Genomic DNA, 17,897 nt, shown 5'->3' with positions numbered 1-17,897 from the left:
TATGATTCTATGATTCTGTGAAAAGCATAGAGATATTTCCATAGCATAAAACAAACACATATGTATACGCCAGTAGATAGAATTGCTTTTATCAAATAATGTGTGCCCTGTAGCAACCATAATCTGGCAGCAAGGAACACTGAAAGTAAAACTAGCAGAATTGATTTTTCAAGGTAAATAGGTGATGCTAAGGGACATAGCAGGGGAATTTATTTATTTTATTTATTTACTTTATTTATTGTAAATTATACTGATCTAAATGGTAATAATTATTTCAAAAAACTATTTGAAGAATGCGCCGGCCTCTGGAATATTTTCCATATTGAGCAGGAGATACTGTGGCTACACGTACCTGCGGTCCTTGTCCTGCAGGTCTCCGTCTGACCTGCATTTCCCGTGCACAGGTTTCCTGTGCGTGTATCAGGATAGAGCTGAATTACATCCTTTGACTGGGGAACCGGGCAGTGCTCATAGGTCTCAATGTCAAAAGCCTTTTTGTCACCCAAGGGTGACTCTGTGTTCTGTTCTTTCTGGAAGTGCCATCCCTTTCCTTGGCTCAGAGGGGAAGAATGGGAAGATTTCAGTGCTCAGGGGGATCCCGAGTGGGACCGTGAGTTCTCAGCCACAGAGTCTGGTTTTGTGGCTGTGCCTGTTCAGCTGGTGCTTAATTGTAACGCTGTTAATCATAAATCTGCCTTTGAGATCTGGCACCACAGGGTGATGTTCGCTCATTGTTGGAATACTGAGAGTCAGCGAAACAGCTGGCAAGAGTCGTTCTGGGAAGAAAGGAAAAAAGCAAGAACAAAACAAAAAAAGAAGGCAGCATTCAATACTGAGTCTGTGTTTAGATGGATTTTTTTTTTTTTTTTTACATCTTCTCACCTGCATTGTTCTCTGTATGTCTAAGTCTGTCATGGTAGTGAAAAGATACTATTACCCTTTCCGAAAGTGTAGCATGCTTGATACAGCCCAAGCCTAGGTGAGATGGAAGCATGGTAAAGGCTCAGCCTCAGAGATGATACAAGTGAGCACGGGGGCAAAGTGTTTATTTAAAATTTTACCAGCCATTCATTCTGCTGCATAAATTACTAATTTTCAATATTCTTTTGCTGTGTTTTCTGGTCTGGCATAGCCTTTTTTCCTGTCTATGCCTACTCAAAAAGTTGGAACTGTTTTTGCCCTTCATGTGGACCTCTTTACCATTACAATGTTATTAAAATGCAGCAGTGGTCTCTATGAGGCTACATTATATAAGCAGAAGTAATCCAACCTTGCACATATGCACATATTTTGTAATGGACATGTAATTTTACCACATTTCAAAAATTGTTTGGTGGCCTGTTAGACCTTTTGGTGATTTAAGAACCTGAAAAACATAGCTTGGAAAAGTCCGTACAAATGACTGCTAAGCTGCCACGGTTGTGTTTAGTGTGTGTCCTTAAGCCAGATACCCTCTCTGACAGCACGGAAGAGAAACTCCCTGGATGACTTCAAGAGGCTTTCTAAACTAGCCTGTGCTCTCCTGATAAGAAAAAGCCAGACCTTCAGGGCACCCTGTAAAGGCCAGCTACCTTCTGAAGTAAAAGGGGGAGGGTTTGGGTTAGGAGGGTTTACATTTATGGAGAGCTATTGTGGGTGGTACGTATTTTGGTGCTCTCTATTGGGCAGAAACTCTTGGGTTTATTAGGGTCTTGAATTTTTTCAAAACTTTTTTTTTTTTTTAACCTTTACAGAGTAGACTTAAATAAAAGTGGCAGTCCCAGAACAAGTTTAGAGTAAAATAAAGTGAAATCTGCTTGCATCTCAAGCCTTTCATGTGTTCTGTGATGAGTTTATAAAATTAGGGATTTGTGTACTCATACACGTAGCCATGCAGACATACGTGTATTACTGTCATTACGCGATCGGTTGTGGTCATGGTCTGTGGCAGCAAAAGGTATTATACTGAATACTGTCATGACAGGATGAGCCTGAGACATACTAAAAATGCACACAAAGCTTAACTGCTTTTCATGATCTGCTTTTCTGTTAGGCTATGCCTTTATTGGCGTGGAGGCAAAATGTGGTGGGTGTGATGACCGGCCCTATCAGATGAGATAGTAGTTCTGCCTATCTAGGTACCCTATCTCCAGGAGTGCACATCGGTGGGAGAATAAAAGGTCTGGGCAAACACAGACAGATTCTTCCCCGGATTAACCTGCCAGCCTTCAGCAAACTTCAGTTCAAGGACTTCCAAGGCCAGAGGTTGCATTTCTGCACTTGGCAACATTTCTTTTAAAATGCACTTAGGCGAGTTTTTTGGGAAGGACAGTAAGTTAGATTCACTTTAAAATGAGTGCTCCTGTAGTTGAATCAGGCTTTGAAATGAGATTCTCTAATGCTGTTTGGTTCTGTATAGCTGGTTACCCAAACAATATCTGAACGATGAAGCAGTGTTTAAATGAGAGTCTTTAAAAGATTTTCAGCCCACATGTACATGTAACCACAATGTAGAAAACAGATATGAATGTTTTGGCAGATACTTAAAGACAGTGGTGGTGCAGGAATTCAGAGGACAACAATGATAAAGAAGAAATGGAAAGACAAGTGATCTGGGGGTAAGGTTCGCTAAAGAAAAAAACAATCGCCTTCATCCTCTCCCCAGATTTAGGACACTGGTGTTTTTGCTGTATACCTCAGTATCACAGATGTAAGGCTGTGGAAGGCAAGTCTCCTGTGCATGCCCTGCACCTTCTCAGCAGTTAGCCAGAGGGACTGCTAACAGCATTAGCCGAAGGCTGAGGGATCTGACCCTCTCCTCTGAGATGGCAGCGCTGTTCTCTGGCGGGCGTCCCAGGGGTGCTGGAAAGCAATGCAGTCTGCACAATCTCTCTGCCTCTTGACCAGAGACAGTCAGGGTCATAGACATGAATATTATCTTTGTGACGCTTCAAGCAAGCAAACAGATAATATTTTTTTTGAAAGGAATGTTGCATGCAGTCAGTTGAATGTAAAAATGCCGTATCAGATCTTTCAAGAGCTGTTCCCTTGAGGGGATGTTACGCCAGCTCACCCGCCCCGCCGGGGCAGGGGCAAGGCAGGGAAGGGAAGGGAGCGCGCACACACGTGCATGCACTGTTGTGTGTATGTGCACGCACATGCTAGAGTCACAGAATGGCCTCTTTTCCCTTGATGAGTCCCTTGTGTCTTCCCTCTGATGTTAACTAAGCCAGGGAACTCCTCTTTTTTCCTGTATCGTAGTCCGGGAATCGTGCCCTGGACATTTTTTCAGCTGAGCACATTTACATACAGGAAATCAGCCCAAAGACTCCTCTTTGAACAGTATTTGTACTAGGCAGTTTTGTACTGGTTTCAGGTATGCTTTTTTTTTTTTTTAAAGCAACAGATAAAGAGGAAAATACAGAACACAAGTAGCTTTGCTTAAAAAAAAAACAGGTGTATAAATATGCGTTAAAATACAATATCCTAAATATATTTACTTGCACAACTTAAAGCAAGAATGCAGTAGTATTATTGCATTTATATATGTTTTTTCCACATCCTGTTTAGTGATGCAGTTGAGCAAGAGAATAATTTATATTTAGGTTCATCTTGAATTGCACGTGAATACGAGTGTGAAGCGCTCTCCTCCCTTGCAGAGTGCCAGCATCAGGAGGAGCAATGCTAGGCCTAGCAGGGTGGCTGCAGACCAGGGTGCGCTCCTTGGGAAAGGAGACTAAGAGAAGCCGGCCCTTGGCCTGGCTGAACAAGAAGGAGACACTCTTTTAAATAAAAAATAAAATAAATAAGCAAACAGGGAGGGTCTTGCCACCAGAGTGGGAAAAAATGAAGAATTTCGGCTTACGTAGGGATGAGAATTAGCTGGCACAAACATATTTCTGTTGGAGTTAGAAGGTGGTTTCTTACCAATAGTACTTCAGTTGTAGTGGGACTAGTCAGGAAGAATGGCAGGTAGTTTTGCTGGAGCCTGATAGTTTTGTCAAAGATTTTTTTCTCCTGTTTTTGCCTGTGATAGCGCGTGACTCGACTCAAAAACAGGGGCCGGTTTGATCCTGTGTACATAGTAACAGTGAGCCTGGCATATTGTACAGTGATATTGTATTTGCTGTTATTTTAGTGAAGGTACATATAGAGTGAAAAGTATAGAAAAGAAAAACAAAATGCATGATGATTCCTTTATAAGAAGTCAGTCAGCAGTCCTCCTTTAGGTTCGTATTTCTCAGGTTTTCAAATTTGGCTGCAAAATCCCTGCTTCTGAAACTTGGTATGCAGCTTCCAGGCCTGAGAATAGGGATGCCATCCTTTGTTAAACAGTGCGGGATATGTTTAAGCCCCTGATTAGCTTACAGTTGTTTGCTTGGGAAATGTGTGTGTAGGGGAGTTGTTTCACCCTTTATTGTATAAACATTTCTCTGTACTGGCTAATTTTGCTATTGTTCTTGGAACGTCATTCTCACTTTAAACTTCAGGGTTTTTTGCTTTGCCAGGGCCAAGATTTCCATGATGGCACACCTTCCCCCTTCTGTCTCTCTCCGGTTTTCTCCAAAATCTGTATGTTTTCACAGGTGTTTTCCCACAACGTCAAAGGCTTTGTTTCTGCTCTTTTTGGCAGGGGAGGGCTGGGTGCAATAGTGAGAGATACCCGTACTCCAAAATGTTCCTTTCCCGTGGAAGTGTGTTGCTTCTGCAGAGCTCTTTAGCTGAGGTGGGTTGTCCGAGAACTGGCCCTTCATGCGTGACCATATGTCACAACCTCATTGCTGCCAGCACTCTTCCTGGTTTTTAAAGGTTATTGATGGCCTCCTGTTTTGGTGGGCGTGTTTGTATCAGGCTTGTAGGAGTTGTACTATGTTTATGATAGTGCTTCAAGCAATGAATCAGGTTGCAATTCTGTATTCTTAGGTCCTCTAGGAAAATACAGATCTCGTTCCGAAAAAGTTGTTCTTAGGTTTTATTTCTGTAATGATTTGTCTGGTATTTTCCCCCTTCTTTCAACTTGGCTTGTAATTAGTTTCAAGGAGCTGTATTCATATGACTGTGCAACACAGAGAATTGTGGTAAGTAAACTTGGCTTATTGGGTTGGTAAGTATTTTGAAGAAACATAGAGGCAGAGCTGTGTTTACTTTTTTTTTAAATAGTAAGGGCTTTCATCTTTCCTCTATACTCTGTAATTTTTTTCTATCTGAAGCAGAAAAGACTGTTTCCTTCTAGAAATAAATATTCTTTGAAATGGAAAGGTAAACCTAGAACATGCTGAAGCTATGTAGCCTCTGAAGGCTAGTGGGATCACAAAAAAGCAATCCAGGGGTTCATCCATCTCATTGTATTATTGAGTCTGCTCTGCTGAGTCACCAGCTCTCTTACACAAATCCGAAAAAGAAATTCTGGCATGTAAGAATAGTGTGATGAAAAGTATGAAAATTTCATTCTAGTATGAAAATTCTCCCAGATGTGATCTGTGGCTAATTGTCATTGCAAATGTTCAGTGAAATAAAACAAACCAAAAGTTAAGCAATGACCTGGAGACCACCAGTTTAAGATTTCAATATTAGAATTAGAAGTTTTTGCTTGTTCTGTACAATTACGTCTTTAAAGTAATGCAGGAATATTAAGATTGCTCTTGATTCAAAAAAGAAAAAAAAACAACGTTAAGGAGAATGTTGGATTTAAATGTTATTTCTCAGAGGGTTTTTCCTTGTTTCGACTGTGAGAGAGCAATGCCATAGAATCCATCTATTGCGATTTAATGGAGAAATGTACTATTACATAGAAGCAAAATGAAGCTCTGAAGGTAATGCTTGTGAGTGATAACTTTAAAGTACATACACTATTGAGGGCTGTTTTCCACCCTGAAAAGAAGAAAGGGTTTTTGTTTATCACAGAAGAGCAGTGTTTCCATGGCAGGCTGGAAGTTTCACTCAGGCTGTGTCTACACCAGGATGTTTCAGTAAAAAAGTTCCCACTCTGGCCGCTAGCGTTGCTGTCTTTTCACTGATGACTCTGGTGGGTGGATTACTGTAGGCAGGACTTTGCCTAAAACAGATTTCTGTGGTACATGGCTTATCCACACCGCCTTTACCTCTGTTAACACATTTATCAATGGTAGCAGCAAATACAGTGGAAAAATTGATTTCTCTCAGCTCAGTAAAGCTGAAATGGACCACAGTGCAGGTAAACTTGGTCTAAAACCTGCCTAAGGACCTCTGGAGCTCTGGATGGCAGCTCTCTGTGCCAGGGGTCCAGCCACTTCCCTTTGCCTAGCACTGTTCATTGAGACCTCCAGGCTGCTGCTGACCTTCTTGCTGAAGCAGAGTTTGACCAGCTCACAGGGAGTGTTCTGCTTTGCTGTTGCACTCTGTGGCACTGAGCAAGCTCTCGCTACCTTTTGTGATCCCCTTTGTGTTACCAGAGAACCCAGAACTACTGCTACTTTCAGGTACTCTCCCTGTACTAATGTGCTGATAGCACTGGATTTGTCTCTGTAAGAAGTGACCTCACCAGGCCAAACCAGAATTTGGTCTTGCTTCATATCCCGGCCAAGAAACAATAGGAAATGCCCAGAGATGAGTACCAGAACAAGGAGAGGAGTACAAGAACAAGTCTGGTGGGAGTTTTTTGGTTGTTTTGTGCTTGTGTTGTTTTTTTTTTTAAAATATTAGGTTTAATAATAAAATACTTAAATAAAATCAAGCATATGCATATATTGAGCTGTCTTTCTGAATACTAGAGTTTGCTCAGGGACAGGTATTTGTTCTTGCTACTGTGCATGTGGAGACACTTGTGAGCATGTATGCAAGACTCATAAAGAGTCCTTGCCAATAGCAAATGCCAAACCTCTATGGGAGAAAAGGTTAGTGTTCTTAATAGTCTCTACAAAAGGTTGAGCAATGTGTTTTGAAATGGAATTTATTTGTTAAAGTTTCTTCAATAATCCTCCAAACTTGAACCAACCAACCAAATACCCTGACTCTCCATACCTTGGTCAGAAATTCTGAGATCACGTTCTTCACTGTAACACATGGCCCTCAGCTGCTTGGGCACGTATTGCAGAGCCCTTCTGGCCTGAAAAGCAGCTTCTCCTGATACCTCACCTCGGGAGTGGTGATGCTGTGTAACGGTGGCAGAGTGACCACACTCCTTACCTTTCCACCACAGGCAGAGGAGTTGTTGGTGTAACCCATTGCCTCAAATCTCCATTTTGTCATGGTGCCTAGGAAGGAAATAAAGACTTGGACGCCTTCTGTACAACAGAATGCTATGCAGGTTTCCTTCCTCTTCAATGGCAAACTGTGGTCCTCACAATCCTATGGACAGGAGAACATGTTCATCCTCCTATAGAGTGCTCTAGAACTGGGACTGGAGAAAGGATTTGAACTCTCTTACTAGGAAATGGTAGGTAAATGCAAAGTGCACATATAAAATGATGGACCCTGGATTGTTGCTATCCAGGAATGCGGTTTTAGTGTTCTGATAGCTTCATTAATGTCTCAGCTTAGTTTTCATCTAATGATCAGAAAAACTTATAGAATGGTAAGACTTATTAGAAATGGAGTTGGAAACATCATGATGTCACTGTAGAAATTCATGGTGCATTTTTAGGTTGGAATTTCAGTCCCTCAAATCAAAAATAGGTAGCAGAAGTAGAAAAATATCAGTGACAAGGAGAGGTATGGAGCAGCTTCCCTATGAGAAATGACTACAATGACTAGGGCTCTTCACCTTGAAAAAGCAGTGGCTGGGAGAGGATGTGATGAGGTCTGTATTAGGAAGCACATCGAGAAGGATGATTGTTCACTGCCTCTTAAAAGCAAGAACTGGGGGGCAGCAATGTAACCACTAGGTGACAGATCAGAACAAATAAAAGGAAGTGGTTTCTCACATGCGTGTAGTTAAGACTATAGAGCACTGTGGATGCTGCAGGATGTTGTGGATGCTGTAAAAGTACAAATGGTCAAAAAGCAGGCACATAAGTTCCTGGAAGAAAAATCTACCAAGGACTGTTAACTACGAAGACACTACTTCTGCCTTAGGAAGTCCCTAAGCTGAAAGTTTTTAGAAGTTATTGGAGGAGAGTGTTCTGGAGAACTTTCACTAGATGCTTGCAGTTTTTTTCATAGTCTTCCTCAAACATCTGTTGTTTGCTGCTGTAATCTAGAGTATGGGGTAGGTGGGCCTCTGATCTCACATCAGTACAGCCATTTTTGTTATCTCTAACATTCACCACAAGTTTTAATATGATGTCACTTTGCAGTTTGCTTGCTTCCCTTTTTTCGCCTTTCAGAAACCCTCTGATATATCCCCGGACTTTCTGGTGGCTCCAGCCATCCTCCCTCAGCCACCTCAAACTCTACGTGCAGTTTAGCACTGGGAGCAGAGAGAAGAAATCATCTGAGTAATGAGCTCGTGGCTAGTCAGACACAAGTTGATATATGGGGTAAACATACAGATTGGAATTCTTTCATAACATCTTGATTATGAAAAGATAACCACGATATTTATGTCTCCCCAGTTACTTGTAACACCCTCATACTGTGTGTGGGGGAGTGTTTTTGTTTTGTTATTAAAGCAACTTTCTCATTTAATGCTTTATTGCATGCAGTTTTTTTACCAATAGAACTTTAAATTTTTTAAAAATTGCTTTGTGCCCAACTGTTGCACTAGGTACTAGAAAAGTCCCAGCATCACAGTTGAAGTAGATTTTTAGCAAATTCGCTCAAAAGTATTTACCCAATGATCTCAAGAGATTGTTTTCCTGCCAGTTGGTGCGTAAGCGCAGCCTGTGAGTGGAATTTTATGTTTGGTGGTGCCAAAGGTTAAGCTCTGTCATGATAAATTGTGGTCCAGAATGCTAGAAATTTCAGGTGCTTTCTTCGTCGCCAAAGCAAGTGGCTGGAGAGCTTTGAGAAACTTCCCTACTTTCCGGTCTTGGTAAAGCCTGGTATTACAGTAATTTCCTGGAGGTGGATGAGATTTGCTTTGATATCCATCTGTGCTTTCCTACATCAGAAGACCTGTACATCCTCTTCAGTTAGCACACGGTGCACCTCCCTGCAGAGGTGAGAGCACTGGGCGTGTGATAGAGTAGTGCATAATGTTAACCACAAGCTTTTTATAGCAGAGCTCTTCTTAAATGTGAAAATTTCCATACAACTTTTTTTCATGCTACAGGGTGTCACATTTCAAAAGGCAGTACTGTGGCAAGCCAGTGGTTAGTTTATACGATTACTTTGAAATTAGTAAAGTGATATAGTGATAAAAATGTTGGCTTTGTGTGCAGTAATTTCTTGCTGGAGTGATTTCTCTAGGTTGACAAGTAATTTTGTTGAAAAGTACAATATTATTTTGCAGAAAGAACTTATGCTACAATAGAGAAGATTTTTTTTTTCTCATTACTTTTGTTGTTTTACTGATTTCCTTAGAGTTTGCTTTTCACTTAAGGTTGAGTGACAAATGGTAACAGATTGGGTTGTAACAATATATACATTTAATAGTTATGTATTCTTTTCCCTGTGTGTTATTCATGGAATAAGTCCTCAAACAAAATATTTTTCCAATAGGGAAACAAAACAAATGTCTAGCTGTTCACAAATAAAATGCATCAGATTCTAGAAGTAGACATTTTAGACATAGCTTGAGTAGCTTTTTATTGTTTTATCTTCTGCAGAGCTGCTATTCTGAGGTGCTGAAGCTACACTCCTTTGGAAACCTGCCACAGTTGAGAGTTGTATATGTGACATACATGACTCTGGACATTGGTCTAGATGGTTAATACTGTTTCTTCATGGAGAAAAGAGTACGATCAGCCTTGAGAACTTGTCCCACAATAATCTGTTGCTTTGAATAAGATAATTTCAAAGAAGGAGATACCAGCTGATTTTTGTCTTCTGTCTTTGAGGTTGGGGCAGGGGGAGAAATTTTGCATTATGGAAGTGTGAGCTCACAAACACAGTATTCATACAGATTATTCAAGCGATGGTAAATTAAGCTGATGGAGGCTCACATGTGAGTGGTGAGATTACTCACTCATGGATGAAAATTCTGTGTTTGGGCAATCTCTAGGCATGGCAGAAGATAGATCTGTTCCAAATGGCTTTTCGATTTGGGCTCCGTATTGTGAAGATAGTTATTGTCCTTGGGTGGTACGTGGGCAGAGATCTGTCTGGACTTGGGAATTTTGTTTGTTTGTTTTTTAAATTATTATCATTATTGTGGTGCTCAGGCATTTCTTGGACACGTTACAACTTTTCATGGGTAAAACACTGCAAATGGCACTCAACCCCAAGTAAGAGGCATCGTGAGCAACTTCTTCCGTATTGGACAAAATAAGCAATTCCTAGGAAGTTAGGGATGGGCCCTGTATGGTGTTCCTGTGGGGAACGATTCCTTGCACTCCCGGGCAGCAGAATAAGGCTCTGGCATGCTCTTATTCTGCATGTACTACTGCTGTTCCACTTGGGCATTAAACGTTCTTTATGCAGAAATCATTGTTGTGAGACTTGAAATTAGCCTGTTTCATAATTACAGCGCATGTTGTAGGTCGTTGAAATATTAAGAGTGTTCAGTTAATGCAGCGTACTCTTCAAAAACCGCTCTAGGCATTTTATACTTTGTGAAAGACAAGGAAAAAAAGCCCAATAAAATACCCAGGGAGAGCAAACAAAAAAAAAAATGTTCTCTAATTTAAAGTGATCCAGAATCATCTTGAGTTCATGAACCAGCACTGCCGTTTGATGTCAGCAGAACTGAGCGGAAGCGTGTGGTTTGTGAGCTAGCTGCTGCCATAGAGTCACAACTTGCTGGCTGAGCCTGTGGATGGGCTGCGTGGGGCAGACCACAGTGCAAAGCTGCTGACTATTCAGCAGCAGGATTAAGACCCTGCCTCAAGCTGAAACTTAGGCTACCTTATACCATGCCGTGCTGTAAGTTTCTGCAGTGTTTCGTATCTCGAATGGCGATAGACCACGATTAATGGAGAAGTAGGCAAGGACATCTCCTGCTTCTACTCTGCCAGATAGCCATTTCATCATAGGAGAGAGGAAGAGAAGAAGCAAGCTACATCCTTTGAGAGAGAAGCAAGCTGCTGCTGGAAAAGAAAAAAAAAAACATTATTGCCTCATGTTCCTTTAGCATGTGACCAGTTACGGCAATTGCTGATTGTCTACATACCAGGAAAAAAATGCCCTGTAGTATAAAAAGTTCACAGTCTCTACTTCAGGTCATTACAAACGACCTTTCCTCTAAAGGCAGTTATTAAGGAAGTCGACTACTAATCCATCATTTAAATATACTTTGCTGAGTAAGAAGAAATCAGAGAGTACAAGAGAGGGTTGGGTCTGTAGTGAACTCTATTTTCTTTCCATTGTCTCTGTGTGATTTGCTGAATGAGATGATGCCTCTCATTCTTTGAAAATAAGCTTTTAAATATAATGAAGCAGATAGAAAAAAATAAATTTAAGAGAGGTCACAGAAGACTTGAAACGCCCATTTAACACTTTATCTGTTAAGAGGATGCTACAGAGTATACTCTGTATCCTGCAGAGTAGGGCTACTTCTGGCTGTAGAGAATCCACAGCTGGAACAGATACAGAAGGTTGAGGTGATCAGTTACGGTGTCTCAGGCACAGGGTCAATACATGAGCTCAGGACCGGCAGGGATTGCTTGGGGAAGTGATCCCGCCCCCCCGTCTGGGGGAGCGGTCCCCCCCCCCCCCCCCCCCCGCCTGTTTCAGCTTGATAGGCTCTCTTTGCCCTAGTCTGTATCTTTCAAGCAGACAAAAAGAATTAAGGCCACTAACATGGTTGCCTTTGTTGCAAAGAGAACAGTATAAGCAATATACAACGGCAGTGCAGAGTTTTCTGCCATGATGATGATCAAAACTGCCACCCTGCAGAGCTTGTTTGAGCTGAGCAATAGGAGGAAGAATTTCTGGAAAAGGACAGGGTTTTCATGCAAATAATTAATTTTATATTAATAATTCTGTTCTTCATAATGAAGAATATATATTAAAAAAACCTTGTAAATAATATATAAAATATATCTTTATTATATATTATATATAGAAAATATACATTATTTTTTATATATTATGTATATTTATATGTATAGATAAATGTAAAATATTTCCATTTAGCCATCCACCTGTATACAAAATAGTGAGCTTACTACAAACTTGTTTCTTATTTCTTTCATTTCAATTGGTTATTATTTCTATTGACTGCTCATCCTTTTCATTTCCTATTGGGAGGAATCCATCCATTGAGAAATAGGGAAGATTTAAGTAGACTGCTGTGATTATTCCTCTGACCTAGCTGAAGAGTTACTGCTAAGTCTGTGGATACCTATGCAGGTCTAAAATAAATGCTTTGTTAAGGAAAGTGGTTTTAGTGAACTAATTGCAGGTAAGAAATTGGGGGGCTTCTCCTGAAAGTGTATGTATGTCCCTTTTTTGCTCTGTGGAAATGCCTAGTAGCCATTAATTTATGCATTACCTGTGTAAAGATATGATGAAAACTGAGCTGAGAAAGCTCTTGGTGGTTATGAAAGTACTCGAGGCATGGAATGCATAGGCATAGCAAAACCATGGTACACGTAACTTGGGTATCAGTAAAACCTACCTGCCTTTAAAAAAAACCCAACAAACTGATCACATATCTGCACAGGAAAATAAAAATAAAACCATAAACCTCAGAGTTCCTGCGAATGATTTGCTACTAACGTCAGTATTTTTTTAGAGAATGAGATGATTTAGATCAAGCAAGCATTCTTCTGACATTAGTGACATAACAGTCTCGTGTTCAGAGAGATTTCCTGTTTACTTTGGGTCTGAACACAGATGTCTCAAGAAAGTAGGTGCTAAAATTTTCATTCCACATCTGCATATAAAGACAGCCCAAACTGTTCTGAGATCTGTAGCAAACTTTATATACATTTTTGTTCTTCAGGAAAAAGGAGGTAGTGACAGTTTAAAAATCTCCTAAGATCAGAGATGTTTTGGTTTGCTGACCAAGCTAATTTCTCAGTTTTAATCCTGTAATGCAGAAAAGTATCAGGCAATGTCAATTTGGCAGCCTTGTGAGCTACTGTCATGCTTTTCTTAACTGGGACCTTTGTTAGCAAATTCACCTGGAGGCAAGGGACTGAGTGTCCCTTAGGGATGAACTCTACCGCTCACTTAGATCTGAAGAGTTTACAGATGGCAGTAAGGCATCGTGGCGAAGTTCATTGCTTAGTTTTATGCTGTAACTTACTACAAATTTTCTATTTCAAATCATAACTTCTGTGAGTGTTCACAGAGAGAAGCAATACATCTTTTTTATAATTTATGTGTATGATTCATAGTTTTAAGTTGCAAGCTTAGCTTTAAATATATACTTTTGTCTAAAAGGCAGAGATCATCTTCCTGTTGCATCATTTTCCTAATTGTAAAAAACTGGGGATTATATTTAATAACTTGCTGCAACTCTTCCTATTCTTTTGAAAATATCTATGCATTAATTTCCATTTAGCTATTCACTCTGTAGAGAATGAAGGAATCTGTTATAAAACAAACCATGGTCAAGATCTTGTATCGACTGAAATCAGAAATAAGTATTATGGGCTGTAATCAGAAATAAGTATTTTTTGAGTGGGGTTTGTTTCTATTTGGTTTGGTTTTTTAACTTTGTATAGTTGCATTTTGAGAAATAATGTCATAGATGTGAAAACTTCCTTCATTTCCATATTGGGACTGTTGAGCAGCCTGGAGACTGAAGTCCTGAAGTTACTTCTGAACTCAGGTCAGCTCAGCTTTGCGGCCAAGGCAGGAGGCCTTGTTTTACTCCCAAGCGATACAAATCTAATAGTAGAAAAACACAGCCTGCAATAAAGTCACTAAGTGAATTTTATTCCTGGTTTGATGGTCTCTAGAAAATGAGATTACTGATTGTTTTTGTTAGCTGACTTCATTAGATTTGTATCCTGTGCGTATAAAAAGCGTATTTCTGAATGTATGATTGTGATACTAGCATATGAAAAAATCCCAACATTGAGACATGCTTTGGCATTAAATTACTGTGCGTTTAGAGATTCTGCAACCATTACCTTAATCTGCTGGGTGAGAAATTGCTGCATGTGAAGCTGTTTGGGAATTTACATTGTCACTAGAAACCAAAACTGGGTCTTGGAGAGCATGTTTATGACAGCAGCAAACACACAGGCAAAATAATATGTGGCATATCGTAGGAAAAGCATAAGGTTTTGCTTTTAGAAAAAGAGAGGAGAAAGAGCGGAAGGAACAGCTTGCTGCTGGCTGCAGTGAGAATGAATTTGGGTCAGTGGGAAGCACTCACCAGAGAGGGATGTCCTGATCTGCAAGGGCCAGGCTGGGTCCAGCAGAGCCAGCGCTCTGAATTAACACAGAGCAGGATTAATAATCTTCCATTCATGGCTTTTACCTCAATAACTTGTATGCAGGGGTTCCTGGTGCTCTTGGTTCTGCGCTGACAACGCAGAGACACCAAATAGCGTTTGTGTGAAGCCGGATGGGGTTCACAGGGCTTGTCAGCTCAGCCAGCTTCCAGGTGTAAGTTGTTCCTGGATGCAGTGGAGCTCCACTCGCCCAGGGCTATGCCTGAGCTAATAGGGCTGATCCAAGCTGAAGGTATCTATGGGGTCATTTATTTGCAATTTGGATAACACACCTTTGAGTATTTTAGTGGTAATTATAGAAAAAAGGGGAGAGAAATACAACAGGAGAGAAATACAACACAACACACATTTTAAAATCGTGCTTATCGGTAGTTTAACTTGTAATGGATTTGATGCAACTTAAATTATTTTTTTCCAGGCAAAAACTGCTTCTCAAAAATGCAGATGTTCCTGTTATCATGAATACATATTTTAGTCAGAAGGTGCTACTCAGTGAACATTCAGAAACAAGAGAGCAGACATACGGTCTTACAAAGATGCTTATTAGGAAGAATATTATATCTTTGGCACAGATGTTCAGACTAGACGACCTTGATGATGAGTTACACCAGAAATCTTCAGATAATCAGGTAAGGTCTATTTGGTTCACAGTTTAGCACTTGGTAAGAAGTTGGCGAGCAGATGTTTGGAAATAATATCAAAACCAAAAATTCTAAATTACTGACCTGTTCAGTTTCCCCTTTCATTTAGCCAAGGCTGAATAATATGCAGTGTTTATTTTAATAATATTTTTTTAGCGGAGGCTTTTGGCCCATCCAGATGCTGAACTGCTGTGAGGTTATTTTGCTGAAGTCGCACTACTGTGCTAAATAGTAATTGTAGCTTGGTTTTTCATTGATTTTTCTCTTACACTTTATAGCTGAATAGCTAAGCTTTATTTGGAATAAAATCTGTTTTCTGCTAACTCATTCAAGATACTATTTTAAACAAACATTCCCTTTTCCCACTCCTATTTCTTAACTCATTTCCTAATCTATCCTACCCCTTCTTTAAAGCATCAATTGGTAACACCCCCCCCCTTCCCCACCCCTGCAATTTGTTTGCTTTCCTATTTTGACTTTGTTTATATTAAAATGACTACTGACTGTGCATGTCTCTAGCTGTGGTTGTACAAGCTGAGGTATTTAAGGGATCTGGTTTTCTGATAGTCTGTGCCAGCACTTTCTGAAAGTAAGGCTCTTGTAAAGGCTTTATATTGGCCACCCAAAATCATTCTTAGTATTTGAGAATTTTGGCGCTACAAGTTTGATGAACAGCACTGAGAGTCAACATTTTGTATTTGCTTTATATATAATTCCCATTATAGGCCTGGGAATGAAAAAGTGCCATAAATCCTAATCTCCTTTCTTGTTTCAACTCTACCTTGTAGAAAGCTTCTACTGTCGTATTCGAAAAACCAGAACAATTTACTTGTTCCCCTCATGGTTCCTAACAAACAAAACCACTTCATTTAAAACTCAGTAGACAAGTTTCATTGCAACCACTTTGTAGACAAGGGGTAGTGTTGTACCACAATTTTCTTTTAAATACTGCAAATTCTCCTTCTCTACTGGTGGATGATACTTACGGCACAGTCTGTAATACTCTGAAAACCTTTCTTGGCACCCAGCTTTTTATAAAAACGGGTTTCATTGTGAAAACAGAAATTTGGCCTCGTGCTGGGAAGGAGCCTATATATATATATATAGACCATGTTAGTCTATACTTGCATACAATTATTACTAAAAGAAATTTATTTTAAAATTAAAATTAATGAAATTGCTCATTTAGATTAAGGCAAAATGAAGCATAATTTTATTCATAAAATTTATTTTGAAAGTTTGGAAGATTTTATTTATAAAATATGTTTTGGAAGTAGTGAAAGAATAAATTAAGGTTTGTACTTTTAAAGTTTTATACTTTTCATTAATCACCTAATTCTTTTACATTGAAACATTTTACATTGAAATGCGTAAGTGTGAGGACTAACTTACTGTTCTATAAAACTAGACACGTGTTCATTTTCAACTTAATGTGAAAGTCTGGAAGCATTCAAGATGGATTTTACCCCTTTTTTAGAAGAGGGAGGAAAAGAGGAAGGAAAGAACATCAAAGAAATAAAAATGAAACTCTATTCAAAGGGAAGAATCATAAATACTAATATAAATTCTGTTTTCCTGCTGGTGTCACCCTCATCTCTCATGGATTGAGTTAGCTCAGCCCAGAGCACCAGTTAAATACAGGAGAGCACTGTGTGCTCAACTCTCTTGAGTGTTCATAAAAAATCCACAATAAATAACTGGCCATTAGTCTGTAAGTTAGTTTAGGTGCAGTAAGTATTTTGAAACTGATTTTGCACTTCTTGCAGTGATTTTTCACGCTGAAGTTTTACTCTTTAGCATTACATTGTTTCAACGTCCCATGAAATGCTTCTGTTGTTGGGTTTTCCTTCACCAGGTTGCTTGCGCTCCACAAATCCATAACAACTGTGATTCGAAACAGCATCCCTTAGCACAGAGTGCTGTTAATGATTCTCTCCTTGAAATGGTGGAAAGCCAGGGAGCAGTGGGATGGAGAGAAGCGCAGGTACGAGTCGTTATCCAAAGGGTGTACTGTTTGCCTGCAAGAGAAGGTTACAGAAGCCACATTCAAGGAAACAAGCCTCTTTGTGCAACACCCATCATAAATTCAGATCCACCAAATGTTAGGTGAGTAGTAAGATGCATGGGAATTTTCCTGTTGAGGCTGTGATATATGAGAAACCGAAGAGGAGGGAGTTCGGAAACATCAGTCTTAGTCATCAGCTCGCAGGGAATAAGCATGGTCAGCAAGGCGCAGGGCTCTTGATGGAAGTGGTGTAGTTTTTTAATAGGTATAGTGTGACACAGAAGTAGTCCTGCCGAGGTTAAACCACGACACCAGAAGAGGGAAGGATCTGTCTATAGTTCATGCCATCAACAGATGACAGGAAGATTGAAAACGAATTAATGGGAAGTTAATTTAAAACCAGTGATGCTCATTGACATCTTATACTGTTCCTTAAGTTTCACAGAATAACTGTTACTTCCCATTTACCTATTTCAGTCTCCAGTATGCTCTGCTAGTAAGTTATGCTCATAGAGTGGTCTTTTCAAACAAAAGAGAAATACATAGAGAGATGGAGAAACGAAAGGCTTTTGTAAAATGGGATTTTGCACAGATGCTCTTAGACAAACATAGGTGTACACATGCAAACTTCCATTGTGAAGCCACCGGAAAAAGCTCCTGTTGACTTCTGGAAATCTGGAGGTCACAGCAGTTCAGCTCCTCTGCAGTAAAAAGTGATCCGGTGTCAAAACATTAACACCAATGCAGAAATCCTACACGCAAACCCCATGGAGCATACAGCTTTAGACCAGTGGTTTTAACCTCTTCTGTTTTAGTCTTTGCATCCTAACACTGGTCTGTTTT

The 17,897-nt window shown here is 39.9% G+C and overlaps 1 protein-coding gene across 1 annotated transcript in view; it reads left to right on the top strand.

The window, feature by feature from the left end:
- Nucleotides 1-17,897, top strand: part of SPIDR (scaffolding protein involved in DNA repair) — a 199,800-nt gene that overhangs the window by 112,544 nt on the left and 69,359 nt on the right. The window contains exons 9-10 of the mRNA XM_009331471.1: nt 14,827-15,037; nt 16,905-17,155. Coding sequence (XP_009329746.1) covers nt 14,827-15,037; nt 16,905-17,155 — 462 coding nt within the window. The remainder of the gene's footprint in view (nt 1-14,826; nt 15,038-16,904; nt 17,156-17,897) is intronic.

This window comes from Pygoscelis adeliae, unplaced genomic scaffold (genome assembly GCF_000699105.1).
Source record: "Pygoscelis adeliae isolate BGI_AS28 unplaced genomic scaffold, ASM69910v1 Scaffold108, whole genome shotgun sequence".
NCBI classification, from domain to species: Eukaryota; Metazoa; Chordata; class Aves; order Sphenisciformes; family Spheniscidae; genus Pygoscelis; species Pygoscelis adeliae.
The sequence above is the reverse complement of the archived record's forward strand: the minus strand, read 5'-3'. Positions and strand labels throughout refer to the sequence as shown.